Source organism: Euprymna scolopes, chromosome 12, assembly GCF_053919585.1.
Source record: "Euprymna scolopes isolate OS-2025 chromosome 12, ASM5391958v1, whole genome shotgun sequence".
Taxonomy (NCBI): Eukaryota; Metazoa; Mollusca; class Cephalopoda; order Sepiida; family Sepiolidae; genus Euprymna; species Euprymna scolopes.
This window is the reverse complement of record NC_136493.1, coordinates 83,515,179-83,533,318: the sequence shown is the minus strand read 5'-3', so window position 1 is coordinate 83,533,318 and position 18,140 is coordinate 83,515,179. Positions and strand designations below refer to the sequence as shown.

Genomic DNA, 18,140 nt, shown 5'->3' with positions numbered 1-18,140 from the left:
TTCTGCTTTTTGTCACGTGTATATGTGCTTTTGGCAGCTGCATCAACATCCGATGCACATGTAATTGCGATTCATTCGCTCAACAAACAATGTTTAAAAGATTGTTTTATTCAAAGAAAAATAAAAATAAAAATTAGAAAATGACTAAAGAGCGCATTAAAAGGGGTAAAAATAGCAGCTAAATGATATCATTTTCAAATGATTTTATTTCGAGATTTTTTTTAATTTTTGGCAATGATTTTGACTCCAAACGGTCAAATATTAATTGTTCGTGAGGAACTCTCTCTCTCTCTCTCTCTCTCTCTCTCTCTCTCTCTCTCTCACACACACACACATACACACACACACACACAATCTATCTATCTATTTCTATTCATCTTTCTCTCTTACTCTACCTGATTTTTCTTCCATTTTTATTGTGAGTTTTATAAGCTTAGTTCACTGGGTATATATGCTTTCTTTTCTATTTCCATTTCACTTATGCGTCAATTGTTTTTTTTTTTGTTTTTTGTTTTTTAACTAAAATTGAAATATTATGGTTTAAGCCTGGATATTTCTTTCCATTGCATGCATGAATATTTGTAATCTGGATTGTTAAGATGTCCTGATGTTTATCTGCATGTGTTTTACGTATGACCCAATCGATAGAAGCCAGTAAGAGAGTAGATGTTGGAATGCAACTCTCATATATTGCAGCTCTTACATGAAATGAGTTAAAGATGATATTGCCAAAAAATGCCAGCATGCATGAAAATTAGTTGTGTAGCTGGTTAGTCTAATTAACCAGTATAATTGGGGTAAGTGAAGCGACATAATCCAAGTCTTGAAGGTGAAGAGTGAAAAAAAGAAAAATATTATTCCTAATTAAACTTTTCCAACCATCGTACTTTAAAGGGTGGAAAAACTTGAGCTCAAGTTAATAATACTATGTTGAATCTAACGGATCTGATGTTACGTGTCAGTAACAGCAGCCATTACGTCATTTTTAATCGTTTTCGTTTGTTTCTCTCTTTCAGTCCAAACGTTTGTGCGGTACAAGAAGTCATTGGAACTGGCGAACAATACTTCCCGAAATGTCTTGCAAGACGCGTTCACAAACTTTGTGGAAAATATACGTAAGTTACAATAGATATCATACAATGTTACTACTAATTACCTATATCCATTTAATATTTTTAATAATACTATTCATTGATTTCTTAATTTAAATTTCTTTATTTCTTTGTTTAATTTGAATTATTTTTTAATCCGGACTAGTCAACTAAGTTAAATTGTTGCGATTCTATGTTAGTTTCGTATCTGGACTTTGCTTTGTTTATTTACAAAAATATCGGCTAACCTATTTATTTGATTTAAGAAAAGTTTTTGTTTAAAACTTATTCAATAAGTAAAGAAAGTTTAACATTAATTTGTACTTAGTTTATTCTCATTCTTCATTTAAATTTAAGGATCTCAATCTATTTTTTATTTATTTTTTATTTTCTTTCTTTCTTTCCTGTTAAGATTTATGATTATCGGATATTTTAGAAGTAGAAAGAGAGATAACTCTGTACGTTCGAAATTTTAAAGTTTTAGTTGAAATTATGAGTTACCAAAATCCCAATATGTCATCATAACGATGAAAGGGAAGTAACTCAAGCCGTTCGATGTTTCTAGGTTTGGTAAAATTGCTAATATGTATTTACGATTTATTTATTAATTAAACAAATCCAATTCAAACTAGGCTAACCTATTCAAAATATAAATTTGTAATGCATATCTTGACCATGATACTAATTTTATTACCAAAGATTTAACCTACGTTTGCCATCAAACCATAATTTTCTGAGGTTATGCGTGGCTTTAATACAAAATAATATCAATTCAAGAATTAAGTTCTTAAATACTTATCTAATAATAATACATATCTCATTAATAAGTATTCTAATAATAAATATATTCTTTAGCTCCATGTACGTTTTACTCTAATGAAAGCAGGGGTTCACCTTGGTTTTTTTTAGATTTAATCGTTTAGAAAACGAGTATTATTTAAAAAGTTAGGATTTTTACTGATCTAAAAACAGTATCAATTAATCCCCATTCTTTCATTACTAATAAGTTTTTGTTTATTTTTTTGTTGAATTCATATTGCTAATTTTTGTTAAGCTATTTTATTGATCAAGAAACGGTATCAACTGTTTCACCATCAATATGACTAAAATTTTGTTCCCAGTTTCGAAGCAATATTGCTAATCTTTGTTAATCCTTAGGTTCTAAATTTCTTATCTAATAATCCATTGTCTTTATTTCTAAAAATGTGTTTCTAGTGTAGAATATTAGATTCCAGATTTGCTTGCTAGATTTGAATCATTCATCACATCTAACTTACATCATTCTGAGCTATTTAACTCTATATTAACTTTGGCCTTACAATCAAGAACCTTTATTGTTTCCGGAATGTTTTTTCCTCTCAGCTACATTTAAGACGTGATAGCAAAATTCTATTCCTGTGAAGACATCTCTGTATAGCACCCAGCCTTTTATTTAATATTTCTTCTTTAGAATTCACTATATAGAAGGCTTCCAATCAATACAGATTGCACCTTTTTGGATTTCCCAGGCCTATACCTACTACCCTTATCTGCTATTGACCATTTCAATTCAAAATCTTTTTATATGAAATTCCCTGACCCAATCACCTAATACAGTTGTGTTCCTCTTTATATCTCTAATGTTGATTCTTGTACCATCCTCTCCATCATTAATATCTTCTCAATTAGTTTCCGGTTCATTTTTGAAGGATACAACATGGTTTCTGTATCTTTCCTTAAAGACGCACTCCGTGTCTCCAAGATATATCTTTTTAATATTATCGGCCTTAATCTCACATTTGTACACTATTTCTGAGGTTAAGCATTTGGCATCCAACGGACAGTTGCCAGGTATTCTGCAGTTACATTTTCTCTCTAAAACACGTCCACCCGATTCTGACTTATTATTATCCCTTATTTTGCTTATTTTCCTGTTATTAGAGCTTATTATAGAGTTGCCAGAGGTGGAGAAAGATAGGTTTACTGAGTTCCTAATAATTATTTTGCTTAATCTATTCTCAGGTGGGAAATTTTTATCAATTATTTTGTACAATTCCTTAAGTATATTGTTTTGGATATGCTCACTAAACGGTGGATTGAATAAAACCTGTTTCTTGCGTCTGTTTCTCTTTGAAAGGATGCGATATAGGTAAACTACTTTCGCTTGTTTTCTTTTCCTTATAAGGGAAATGATTTCCATAATGTTTTATTGTTAAAGTTTTTTTATTCAATAACTCTGAAGAAAGGTTGTTCTTGTGAAAATTTTCAAACGACATAATGTTTGGACTTGTCTAAATACTCTTGAAACAATTGTAACTAACGATGAAATACACTATTGTATTGGTTTTTGTTAAAACAATATATGAATGCTCAATTATGATAATTTTGTATGCTTACAGTTTAAGTCATCTCTTTTTGGCTTAAATTTATGGGTATATGAACGATTACTGAATTATATAAACCCAGTAAAATTCGGAATACTACAAATAAGACTATATATATATATATATATATATATATATATATATATATATATATATATATATATGAACATTTTCCGGGGGTTACATACTTTTATAACAGCTAAATACAGATCAAAAAGCATAATGAATTTAAAAAATAAAAAAAATGAAAATAAAGGTTAGCTAACCAGGTTTCGTTCCTCACTTATCAAAGCTAAATCGAGGGAAATACGAAAAAAAAAAGTCATAAATATGGCGGGGGTAGGAAAAAAAACAGAAATAAACGAGGGGAAAATTACATAGAGACTAAATTAAGTCCTAGAAGATTTTCTTTTTGCTTGCAAAGAGAAGGTCTCAAAGACTTAATAAAAAAGAGTCTCTAAAATTTTCAAATGGTAGGGAGAGTGCGACTTACTAAGGATCGTAAACATGTCAGCACTGAAATTCGTGGCACACGTATGGTTATTTATAAGATGGTCGTAAATCGCAGAACCATACGTATTACTAAGAACATCCGAGTGTGAAAAATTTGCATAACGAATCTTTGAAGGCACATGCTGTTTCAAACGAAAATCTAATCTTTGCGATGTTCGCCCAACATAGTGCGCACTGCAACTACATTTAAATAAATAATAGAATTATTATGGTGGGGGGGGGGAAGAATAGACGGCAACATAGGCCTAGTTGAAAAAACAACATGCGGGTTCGATGCAAAATAACACCGTTACACAGACAAAGAAATTTGCTTAGCAAATCGGTCACTGATGTTACCTAGCCAAGGTAGACGTAGGTACACAGGACATCTATTAGCTATAATTTCTTTGGGTTTATGAAAATTGGAAACTTTCTTATTGATAGTAGTTTCAACAATATCCAAGGGGTAACCATTATTACAAAGGGTCTTAATGATAAATTTGAGTTCGTCATCACACTTAACTTCAGAACACATCATCAAGGCCCTATGTGCTAAAGTTTTGATTAAATTGTATTTTGGTTTATAGGGCAAAAAGAGTCCCAACGCGTATAGAGACCCGTAAAAATTGGTTTACGATAAACAGAAGTAAGAAAACACGAGGATATCTTGGACAAAAACATACATAAAAGGAAGAGTAGAATTCGTTTCCTTGTCTACCGTAAACTTAAAGGCTGGATGTCTCGTTGTCAAATAAGCAGAAAGTGTCGTCAACGTCTCGTTGTCAAATAAGCAGAAAGTGTCGTCAACATAACGAAAATAAATGTCTGGTTTATGCAAATAGACCCTCTTCATGAAACCCCACAAAGATATTAGCCAACGCTGGTCCAAATAGGGAACCCATGGCCACACCATCCGTCTGTCTGTATATAATATCGTTGAAACTGAATTCTACCGACATGGTGTAGAATTTCATAAATTCTACAAAAATATTTTCTGGTATTGGAGGAGTCGGAAGTTTACTCCGATATAAAGCGTCAGCACAAATATCAATAGTCTCTAACAATGGGATACAAGTAAAAAGACTGGAAATATCGAAGGAACACATAAATTTGTCTGAATTAGTATAATTTTGTATAAGGTTAGCAAAGCTAAAAGAATCTTTAATACAATATGAACTATAAAGTTCAAAAACAGGTTCTAAAATAATTGTCAACCATTTTTCTAGCTTATGTTGACAAGACCCTATCATAGATAATATGGGTCTCAACGGTACCTCCTCTTTATGGGTCTTAGGCAAACCATACAAACGAGGGCGAACAGAACCAGTAGGACGAATTAAATCAGAAATGAAAGTGGAAAGAACATCACTTTTGACCCATTTGACAAGTTGTTTTTGGAACTTGGTCTCGATAGAAACAGTAGAATCATGAGCATCTACCGGACCCAATTTAATAAATTTAGAGGTGTCCCCCCCCCCAAAAAAAGTCAATATTTTATTGACATAATCCTGGTGATCCATAATGACAACGCCAGAACCTTTATCGGGTTTTGTGATGACTAAAGATTATATATATATATATATATATATATATATATATATATATATATATATATATATATATATATATATATATATATATATATAATGAGAATTACGTATATGAATGAATAGATTTGGAAGGCTAGCAATATAATTATATATTTTAACCTTCCAAATAAATTGATTTATATACGTATTCTTATTAAACACACACACACACACACACACATATATATATATATATATATATATATATATATATATAGTCTAAGGAAGCTTGTAGTAACAAAAAAACAATCTATAAAATAAAATAAAAAATGCAGTTAAAATTCCCGAAGACAAAACTAAATTTAACCTTTCGCAGACTTAGCACTTGCATAAAGTCTAAAAAGTCTATAATTACAAAAGAGTATTTAACTATATAAGGATGAAAAAAGAAAGCCTTAACTACAATTGTTAAATAGAATACGGGGATCATCAGCTGTCTACCTGCAGCTATTTCGGAGATTTAAAAACAGGACAGTTGTAAAATACATGGCTCTCCAGTGGAAAATAACAAAATGTAGATGCAGTACAGTTACTATTTTTTCTCATATATAAAATAATGAAATATTGATAATATATATAAGTAAATTTAATAATAAGATTATCAGATCAATTATATATACTCTATTGTATGAAAGAGATTTCTCTCTCTCTCTCTCTCTCTCTCTCTCTCTCTCTCTCTCTCTCAGTGAGTTTCCTATGGATTCCGAAACGGGTAGGTCAATTTCTATAAAATTTCACAAAAATGTACTTTATATATCTGGCTTTGTTCTTAGAAAGAAAGATTATCGAAATGTCTCCGATAAGTATTAATAATCGTTAAACGAAAAATCTGATGAAAGTAGGAACAAGCGATTTTGACCAAAGTTAACACTTTATACAGCCTAACATTAGATTCTTTGATATGACAGGGGCACGTTCGAAATGGATGATTTGTTCAATGTACAACTGAATCATGATACGTGACTTTTTCATTTTTAACTTAAATTGAAGCCATTATCACAGCACAAGTAAAAAGGCCAGACATATAAAATCAACAGTAGTTTTGTTTATACGACATGGATGCATTCGAAATTAATGTTTCTGTTTAGAACACAATTAAAGTATGATATTTGACGTTTGCATTTTAAACTTCAATGCAAGCCATTATATATAAAAATGATTTTATAAAATCAACAGTGCAATGTAGACTAAAATGTATTGTGAACTAAGTCTCTACTGGGAAGATGCGCAACTTCCTCCTGGTGCACCGCGACAGGTTTCCAACTGGAGCAGTCAATCAATCGATTTGATTGAAAAATGGATGATTTCACCGATTTCAATTACAATAAAAACATGGGAGTGTGAAACATGTGTTGATCATCATTCAATCTCGGAGAACGTTAGGTTTCTTTGTTAGTAATATATATATATATATATATATATATATATATATATATATATATATATATATATATGCATGTATATATATGTGTATATGCATGTATATATATGTGTATATATATATATATAATACGTATGAAATACGTCTAAAAGCCAAATTACAACGCGATATTATGAAAATAAACTAATATTTACTTGTTTAAAATTAATATTTTGGCGCTATACGCGATCTTCAGAATTTTATGTGTTGTTTCTTTTTTTTCTTCGCCATGACGTTAAATTGAAACAAAAAAAGTTTATAAAGACGTGTTATTGTCTGCGGTGCTATTTTGAAATTCAGACGAATGCGTTTGGCGAACGCGATATGAAAGTAAAAATAGTATTGAGTTGTAACTTGGCTTTCAAACATATTTCATTTTAAAATTCAAGCAACGCTTCTATCACGGAAAACATAATCCTCACTTTCGTGTGTGTGTATATATATATATATATATATATGTGTGTGTGTGTGTGTGTGTGTGTGTGTGTGTGTGTGTGTGTGTGTGTGTGTGTGCGTGCGTGTGTGTGTGTGTGTGTGTGTGTGTGTGTGTGTGTGTGTGTGTGTGTGTGTGTGCAGAGAGAGAAAGATGGAATTCTTGTCAAAAAGGTGTGATATCTAAAAATTTTAAGACACACCTGTTTTATTTCCATACACGAAAATATAAATTTATAAGAAAGGCGTTTAAAATTAAAATTACAGGAAAACATTTAATAATAAAATTATGTTTAATATTTCATCAGATAAATCACTAAAATATCCTCGCAGATTCAATTTTTACTATCATTTTTCGATAAATGTATAACTTTTGGGGGTAATCAGTACGTGTAAAAAATGTGTTGTTTTTTATTATTAAGAAACTAGTAAGACTACTCGACGTTGGCCGGGACAAAAGTGTAGCATATTTCTGTTGCAACTCTCAAGCCGTCTCTCTCTTTCTCTCTTTCGGTCTTTCCCCTTTCCTATTCTCTCTCTCTCTCTCTCTCTCTCTCTCTCTCTCTCTCTCTCTTTCTCCTCCACCCAGCCCATTCCTCTCTAGCATGACATACACACACAGACAACTCACCTTTTTATAATAGGTTTTCTTAGGAATGAATCAGCATTTCCCTGCCAAATTATTTACAAATGCCTATAAGCACCAAAACAATTCTCCCCTGACGAAACCTGGCCCAATTGTTTCCCAGAGGATTATTTTTTTTTGTTTTCATAATTTAAAATATTATTCATACGGGGCAACGTTGTTGCAAAATATACCAACGTTATGGGGTTTTAAATTATTTTTTTACTTTTAACTAGACATACAAACACACACGCACACAGATATTTGTATTTTATATAATAGATGGCTGTATGTACGACAACTTGCGCTGTGTTTGCACTTTGGCAAAATGCTGGTTTATCTCACAGTCAAACGTTAACTTTCCAAATAAAATACTCGTATGGCGGCAAATGTGAAAAGGTTAACAACTTGATAAGAATTAACCAATAAAAACGATTCCTGTTGAGTAAAATAATCTACTTCAATATCTAATGTTAGTATGTTTTGCTGGTGAGAATAAACACTTGTTGTAAGGATTTTCTGACATTTCGTTCGAGTGTGTGAATGACGAGCAAGCAATTATTTACGTGCTAACAACGAAAGATTTGTTTCTAACGTAAATAACCCAACTTCTCAAATTCATTGCATCCAAAAAGTTTCTTTGTGAAATCATTTAGTTAGAGATTTCGAAACTGATTGAATCAACCGAAAGGTTTGGAAACATTGACAAGTGAAATGTGTTCTCTCTCAATGAAATCATTGTTTTTGGACGTTTTCTAGTTTCATCCAAATAAGACATGGTTCAATACAATTAAAGCTCAGAAATATTAAAAACATGCAATAAACTTTGAGAAAATAAATTTCGATATTTAAAAATGTCTAAACTAGTTAAATTATTTGTTTTGGCAGAGGTGAGGGAATTTATGTACGTTTCTCGCATCAAGAAAATACATTGTAAAGCTCGTAGGAAATAAAATCTCAAAAATGTATCCATGGATGCACACATACAGACACATATACATATATATATATGCACACATGTATACATATACTCACGTTTCAACGTTTGATTGCCCAGGCTGTATGATACCTCTTATCTATACCTTTTAAATAATTTTTAAATACTTTTTAAATAACTTTTTCGATATATGTGCTGTGAGCAAAACATATGTTTATTTATAACTGATAATTTTGCTAATTGCATTTCATTTCCTCTGATGATTATTGAAAATCCATGGATTAAGGAAATAAATATAATTATTTTCCATATATTTCTTGGTTCAAGCAATAAATTCTTAACTTTAAACTTTAATTTAATTTTTATGCATACTTTTATCTACAGAATTTAACTTTTATCCTTACACACACACACACACACACACACACACACACACACACACATATATATATATATATATATATATATATATATATATATATATATATATAAACACGAACAATAGCGGCGGAATTTTTATGGGGTCACGTACTTGCTATTGTATCAGTGCAGAAAAAGGCAGTCACATTGTTGGGAAATAGTTCAACTGCATGATTTGATTGCTCTGTTAATGAACTTATATTCTCTGTAAATTCAATAGTAGACAACAGGATATACAGATCATAAATTTCATCAAGCAGGTCATTCACGCTGTCGCCGCTAACAATCACTAAATCAATCTCTACTATATTCAGATATTATAAAGAATACTATTCATTATCATTCTAGCGTATATATATATATATATATATATATATATATATATATATATATATATATAGAGAGAGAGAGAGAGAGAGAGAGAGAGAGAGAGAGAGAGAGAGAGAGGGGAGGGGAGAGAGTTGGTCAGTTAGTTATGAAAATATATGTGTCAATTAAGCTTCATACTCTTCCCCCTGAAAAATTAAAAATAAACTATGATGAATGTGCAAAATGTTTAACAATTCTTTCAATTGTAACCCATTAATTCAAACCGGCTAAAACCCCATAAAGGAACAGTTCGTAAAAATCCAATCATTTGAGGCCCCTACCGCCACTTTGCGACTTTGCGACTTTAAGTTTCGGAGGAGACAGACCGATAGATACACCATTAGACAGAGAGACATATTGCCGTTTATATATATATATATATATATATATATATATATATATATATATATATATATATATATATATATATATATATATATATATAAACGACTGCCGACTGTCATCACGACGGTTCTAGGTTCGATCCTCGGCTTGGGAGAGGTGTTAGTCTAGCGGCATTGATGAGTTGTGAAACAACGAAACAGGTCTGTATGTCGATGACTAAAATATATTTTATATATATATATATATATATATATATATATATATATATATATATACATATATATATATATATATAATAGTAAAATAATATGACCAGAAAATAATAAACAACTATGACAGTATTGATGCCGTCTACAAATTCCATTTTCGTTTGATTAAAACCGGTTTTTTGTTGTAGACCATCTACTAGTTGGTCAGTGTTGCACAAATCATAAGAGCGATAGGAGCCTTCTATCATGCCTAAAAGTGACGTAATGTTCAAGGAGCGAAATCGCAAATGCGCCGCTATACAACTCATGCTCTCTAACGATCCAAGTTATGACAACAGCACCATTGCCAGCGCCCTCAAAATTCAAATCCGGACGGTTCAATGCTTGAGGGCACAACTTAACGAAATTTCCGGCCACGGTTAGTGTATTTGGCGTGGTTTTAAGTGAAGGCCATATCATGCTACCTCACATTTTCGAAGTCGACTTGAAAGTCAACACCAAAATGTATCTGGATGTGCTAAGAGTGTGGTAATTCTCCGATGCAATCAGGTAGCTGTTGGCAGACCTTGGGTGTGGCAGCAGGACTCGGTGCCGGCCCACAAGTCCAAAGAGACCCGGGCTTGACTTCAGAAGGACTTTATATCCTTCTCTCACTGGTCTCCCTCCTCACCCGACGTGAACCTGCTGGACTATTTTGTTTGATTATACGTCGAGAACATCACCAACATGACCTCCTACAACACCAAAGCCAGCCTGATCGTTGTCATACCCCGAATATTCGCCGACCCCCCCCCCCACCCGCTTGTGGAAAAGGCATGCTCCCAGTTCTGGACCTGTATCGAGGCGGTGATTGAGGCTGAAGGGTGCTACATTTAATAGATATCAGCTCTACTACATAATCAAAGTACCTGAATTGATTGTTTTCAGTAAAATTTTGAAATAAAGCTGTAGTGTTCTGATCTTAAGGGTCGACGTAGGAACTCAAGAGAAATCTTTGCATAAATGAATATTTGATTTCGACAAATCGCTCAGATTGAGAAGCTACGTAGCCAGATTTAATTGGATATCGAGTGGCGATTCAGTTCTCAAGACCCAACCATAACCTACTATAAAACGGGCTGCAAGCGAATTTCGAGAGTGTAACAGGGAGATTTGGAGGTGCTAAAAAAAAGATTTTGAGGTGTCTAAAGCAGACCGTACGGAAAAAAAACCCTGATTGAGAATTAGCCAAAGATTGCCAAGATCACATAAGAGAACATAAAAGAAACGGGGAAAGTTACCGGAGACAAAAAAAAATGTTTCTCCTCCACAATTCCACGGTTCAAAGAATTAGAGAGAAAGAATTTAACTACGGAATTATTATAAGAGAGCAGCTATAACTTATGAATAAGTCACAAAGGACGATGCTGCTCACAGACACTTATTCACGAATTGAGCAAAATTTGTATTAATCTGTACGAAACTCGATTAATGAAAGCGAGGTGACCAAACAGTAAATATACACCATCGTCTTAAGATTAATTGCTTGCGATCTGCCTCCGAAAGATCTCATCTTAGATTTAATGACGAACTGCTCCTCTGAGAGAATTGAAAATAACTGTAAAAGAAGGTCTGATAATAACCATTGTTGATGACGCAAGATCAAATGTTTGAAGTTTGAAACAATTTTAGGTCTGAGAGGCGAAGATACAATATACACCGCCGGCAAAAAGAAAGTCCGTACTTGTAATTTTTTTTAAACTGCAAATTTAAGCTAAATTTAATGTAACTGTTTAAACAAACTATACCTCATTTTATTGGCCTTTTATTCTTCTATAATTTTACCTGTTTATATTTGACTTTTGATTGAAATATTCTAGTGTTCACGTTAATTTAAAAAACAATAACTTCAAATTGAGGAGGCAAAAAGCAAGTCCGCACCATGGAAAATTGTTATTTAAATGTAACTTTAGGACACTAATGCAACACAAATACAACAGGAACACAATGAACTAGTAAATATTTAGTAGCATAGCCCTTCAGTAATTTGACAGCCTGTACTCTTTTGGGAATCCCTTAAATTAGTCTGCAGCAATACTCCAGGGAAGGGCATCCCACTTTTCTTTATTTTTTGTCTAAAGTTCTTCCAAATTTGAAATTTTATCATTGCGTAGCTGTTGCTTGATGAAATGCCATACGTTTTCGATAGGATTGAGGTCTGGAGATTGTGCAGACTAATCCAAATATGGAATATCATGCTCTTGCAGGAACCTCTTGACATTGCCAGCTGTGTGAATGGGAACATTATCCTGAATGAAGATGGGATTATCATCCAAATTCCGACCAAAATAGGGTAGAAAATGTTCAGTCAACATATTAATGTACTTGGTTGAATTAATTCGACCTTGCAAGCGAACTATAAGACCATTGGTACTAATAATGCCCCACACCAAAACTGAACCTCCACCACCTTGCAGCGTTGAAACTGAGTACCTAGGATTAAATTCTTCGTCTTTCCTCCGACGGACATACTGCCTACCATCACTGCCTAGCCTATTGAACTTGCTCTTGTCGCTAAAAAGCACTTTTGACCAATATGAAGAGTCATGATCTTCATTGCATTTGACGAAATCCAGGCGGCGCTTTCTGTTCTTTACAAAAGTAATTGGCTTGTGTCTTGCAACATATCCTCGCAAATTAAATTCCTTTAATCTGTTTTTGACAGTAGAAAGAGAGCATTTTAACAAGATTGCACTGTTGTTGGATTTGAGGAGCCGTTTAAAATCTGTTTCTTAGGCTGTGGATCTTGATAGCATTGTCTTCCCTGTTAGAAGTTACTCTAGTACGACCAGATTTAGGAGCATTACGAAGGCTGCCGGTGTTTTAGGGCTTTTGTACAGTCATTCGTGCCGTTTTCACAGCACATTGCAATCTGCACCCGATTTCTCGATTGGATAAACCAGAAAGGTGAAGGTTAATGAGCTCCTGACGATCACTAAGAAACATCGTGGCATATGGACTAAATGTTACGTTGTATAACCTGGAACAACAACAATTACGATTAGAGATGCGTTGTTGCCTGTAGGTGGATATTTTGAACTGATTCAGGGGCGATAATGTAAGCTGGTTTTAAGTGAATTTGTTGCTACGGACTTTCTTTTTGCCTCCTCAATTTGAAGTTATTTTTTTAAATTGACGTGAATACTAGAATATTTCAATTAAAAGTCAAATATGGACAGGTAAAATTATAGAGGAATAAAAGGCGAATCAAATGAGGTATAGGTTGTTTAAACAGTTACATTAAATTTAGCTTAAATTTGCAGTTGTTGAAAAAATTAAAAGCGCGGACTTTCTTTTTGCTGGCACTGTATGTCAACTATGTAGGGACAAAAGTTAATTCCATAAAAGTAACCTTTCGTTGACAAAATCTTTAGTTGAATAAGAAAGAATTAATCGTAGTTTATCTATTACGAGGAAGAAAATCTTAGAATTCCTTTTCTCAGTAATAAATAATGTTTTCCCCCATTCTATCCCAATAAACCTTTAAATCGCCAACAAACCTCTTATATTTACATGCGTGATGATCATTTATCTCGAGTAACAGAGATCAAGCCGCTGGAGAATCAACGATACATAGCAACGCTGGAAATGAGGAAACCAGACCCATGTATGTTTATCTAATTGAATAACGATAATAACCTACAGGTGCAGTAAATACGCGTTTATTGAACACACAAGCAGCACACGCGTCTGATAAAGCCTATGTGCTACTATGTCTACCATGTGCACCCATGTACTTCCCCTCATTGAAATTTCTTCTACGTATTTATGAAAATATTACACAGAGAAGCATCACTAATTTTTTCATTTCAATTCTGCGTGACAGTAGTTGCACCACGTTTAATAAGGCCTATCGCACCTTGAAACTAACACGCACGGAAAATGTCCCAATAATTTATCACACACAGAAGATACATCTCCGAGTCATGCTTATAAGACCGTCTATAATACTATTTCCTCGCCGCCATCGCAGTCGACAATACTCTCTACCCCATACTTCGAGTTCCAGCACATTTGCACCGTTTTGCAACTTTTTTGAATTTTGAACGTGGTGCTACCTATTATTACCATCTACGCTGAGGGCGTGCCATTTTTCGTCTCCTCCATACTGTACGCTCACATTCCATTTTGAGCTCAAAACTATGTCGGATTTTGCCAAAGTAGAAGGCGGCGGTAACTACATTAACAGGAGCTACGCAGATCCGATGCAAAATAGGCAACGTTAGGATTCGTGTAGAGGTCGATAACACTGTCACCCCCTCATTATGTTGTTCGAAAGTGTAAAGATTGGGAAGACGCAGACTATTTTCGCAGCTTTTTTATGAACGAATCCGATTTTCGACGAACAGAAGGGTGCTGGTTGTTTCCGAAATAGCTTGTAAGGAAAAGAGATGTATGTCAATCTATTGTAGCCGCAAATAAGATTGCAATGACGATCCAAACTTCAAAAAGAACTCCTTTTCAAACAACACCGTAATAAACCCTCGACTCACTGTCTGCTTTTAATTCGTCTTTGTATAAGTTAGTTGGTGTCTACACACGCAAATTAGTTGCAATTATAAAGATTCGTTATACACGCGTAATATCAAATACACTTTGAAGCCAATAAATGTTCATTTTTTCCTCTATTGATACATACGATTTAATCAATGAATGAAATCAATTTCTCATTCTTACTTTCTTCCCCCTTTCCTTCTCTCTCTCTCTCTCTCTCTCTCTCTCTCTCTCTCTCTCTTACTCCCTTTATCTTTCTCTTTCTTTTCTTTATTTTACGTAATGGACACAAAGTTCGCTAATAATCTAGAAATCGGGGTTTGATCCTTGAGCAAATAATACTAAAAACTCAAAAAGTGGTACTCGATGACCCCTAAATAAATATTCTGTACTATGGTGTGGCTCAAGCATAGGTGGAGAAATACAGGGAAATCGGAATGAAAATGTGTTGATTGGCTAAACAATCAAAGATGAGGAGTTATGGTAAGGGAGTATTGGACATCTTTTCGTGTTCAATCCGGGTTTGAAAATATCTGATTCTTTTCTTGAAAAAAAATCATTTTAACTCAATTAATATCTTGCAATCACTGCATTAATTTGTTGCGAAGAATTTACACTATTCTTAATATTACTGTATGAATCACCAGTTTTAACCATGAAAAACTGTTTTGAGTACATATGTGTGTGTGTGTGTGTGTGTGTGTGTGTGTGTGTGCTAGATAGAGAGAAATAGAGAGAGAACAAGCGGCGTTAAAAATATTGCACGTGCTGGTTAACTGAAATTTGTCTGATATACGACTGGTTTTATTATTTTAAGTAATTGTTGTGGAGATTGTTTATTCCAGATTTCAACTTTTGTATCTATTGTAAATTTTATTTTCATTATTACCTTTCGCTCTTGGACCTGGTGTAGCACGAGGTTGAGTAAACGTAATTGCATTTGCGTAGGCTGTTCTAAATGTTTATGATTTATATATATATATATGGGTGTGTATTGTATCTATGTATACACCGTATATATATATATATATATATATATATATATATATATATATATATATATATATATATATATCACCGTCTACTTAAAATAGTGACACGCATTCCCCCCTATATATATATATATATATATATATATATATATATATATATATATATATATAGATAGATAGATAGATAGATAATGGAAAAGGTGTGTGTCTGTGTTACAATTTTAAGTAGATGTTGCTAACTATCCGTTAAGGAAATAGATGCATTTTTGTTTTCATGTCAAATACTCAAAAAATGTTATCATAAAATTCACAGAATTTTGTCTGCGTAGAAAGAAGGCGAAAGGAACTCAAATTTAACTTCAATCAGTTGTGAGTAAAAACGCATACAAAGGTTGCCATGCAGAAAATTTTTTATATTGCTTAACTTTGGCACGCCACTGAATTCTACCCAATAATTCCTAAACTGCGCACACAATGAATTGTTGTAAATGACACCTGTTACATATTGCATGCAAATTGCTTGATTGCCAATGTAATTTGACGGCATTGGCTTTGCAGAAAAATTTCAAGGGAAACTGAATTAACGGACTAAAATGAAGCAAAATATTTTAATGGATTTTCCTCAAAAGAAGTTAATTTGTTTTTATCAGCAATGTTTTTTTTTTTTTGGTAATAAGGATTATAATGCATAAATCATTTTGAAAAAGGCGTACTTCGTAGGTGTCGATGTCGACCAGCATAAAACTGTATCGATTTCAAAAAACGTTTACAAAAACATTTATATATTTACTTCTATTACTTCTGTTATCTGCCATCTTTTTTCCGGCACGCGACTAGAGTTAATGTACTGGACTTATTTCTTTCATTTAAACACAAGCAAGCAGGTCGTAAAATATAAAGTAAGCATAGTACTTGATTTTAATTGCTTTGCCATCTTGCAGATACTTTCCTTTAAGGAGGCGCGTCCGAACGAGTATTTTATGTGTGTGTGTGTGTGTGTGTGTGTGTGTGTGTGTGTGTGTGTGTGTGTGTGTGTGTGTGTGTGTGTGTGTGTGTGTGAAAAATAAGCATGCGTTTCAAAACCAAAACTCCACTTCCCTTCTTTTTAAAACATCACAAAAATATATAAACAGATCGTGTTTCAGTATTTATTGAAATTTTATTATATTTTTTAATGCATTTATAAACCAAACTGATTTCCATTCTTTCTTTCAAAGATGACATAAAAAAAACAGTTCATAACTTTTCGTTATCTGTAGACCTGCCCCTATATGTTATCTTCAGGTCCACTTTAATACTAATAGTACCATTTTGTCTTATGGCGTTTCGTAAAACAGTATTTGGTTAATTACCAAGTTTTTATACTAAATAAATATTAGCCAAGTAAAATCCGTTAAAAAAATTACGAGAAACACCGCACCGAAAGGTGACTACACAAAATTCAACACAGTTTAATATTGGTGCTTTGTTATAATATAAAAACGTGATTAACTTAAATTATATCAAGATCAATGCCTGTTATTAAATGTTATTCAGTAATGCATAGGTTGCGGACAACACCAAAAAATATCGGATCCGGACAAAACAAGATGATTGCTAGTGATGACATATACCTTACATTTCGATCGAAGAATCGAGATACTGAAACAATGAGATAAAATATTTTAACTGGGTTGGAATTGCTAAAAGACAGAACAATAAACATTTGAAATTTCAAATCGAAGCTCAAAATAAGCGAACAATTAGAGTCCGATCAAGGAATGTAGGGAGATGTAAGTTTGTGTAAAAATGGCAGTTAGTCAGACAGAAGATAGTGAAGAACTGACATACGACCGCAGTCGCCACCACACACCACTCCATATGGCAGAATATTTAGTGTTTTTAAAGAAGTAAGTGGCGATATTTTTTTTTTTAAATACAAACAAGAAACTTATTCATTTTATTTTTAAAGAATATTTAGCAATAGCAATTATTAGAAAGAAGAAATAATATATTTTCCTTTAATCTTGACAGATATTTCGAAATGAAAATTATTTTTAGTGTTAAATTATGCCAATTGATGTATAATCACCATAGAATTTACACGTTTTGCTCGGTTAATAATATTTCAGCAAATAAAAGTTTAGTCGTATTATTTGGATTCATCGAACTACTGTTCTCATTTTGAGTGTGATTTTTCACAACGTTTCGATCGATGTAATCTCTGACCTTCTTCAGGTGTATCTTGCCGCACTCGGAAATGTTTCTGTCGAACTCGGAAATTTGAACGGAATTTCGAGCGGAACCCTTTATTTACTTCACGTGGGTAGCATGCTCTTGTTCC

The 18,140-nt window shown here is 33.0% G+C and overlaps 1 protein-coding gene across 2 annotated transcripts in view; it reads left to right on the top strand.

Annotated features, from left to right (window-relative positions):
• Positions 1-18,140, top strand: part of LOC145291386 (transforming growth factor-beta-induced protein ig-h3-like) — a 426,450-nt gene that overhangs the window by 304,752 nt on the left and 103,558 nt on the right. For both annotated transcript variants that reach the window (XM_080137179.1, XM_080137180.1), the window contains exon 3: positions 1,017-1,115. In XM_080137179.1, coding sequence (XP_079993305.1) covers positions 1,017-1,115 — 99 coding nt within the window. The remainder of the gene's footprint in view (positions 1-1,016; positions 1,116-18,140) is intronic.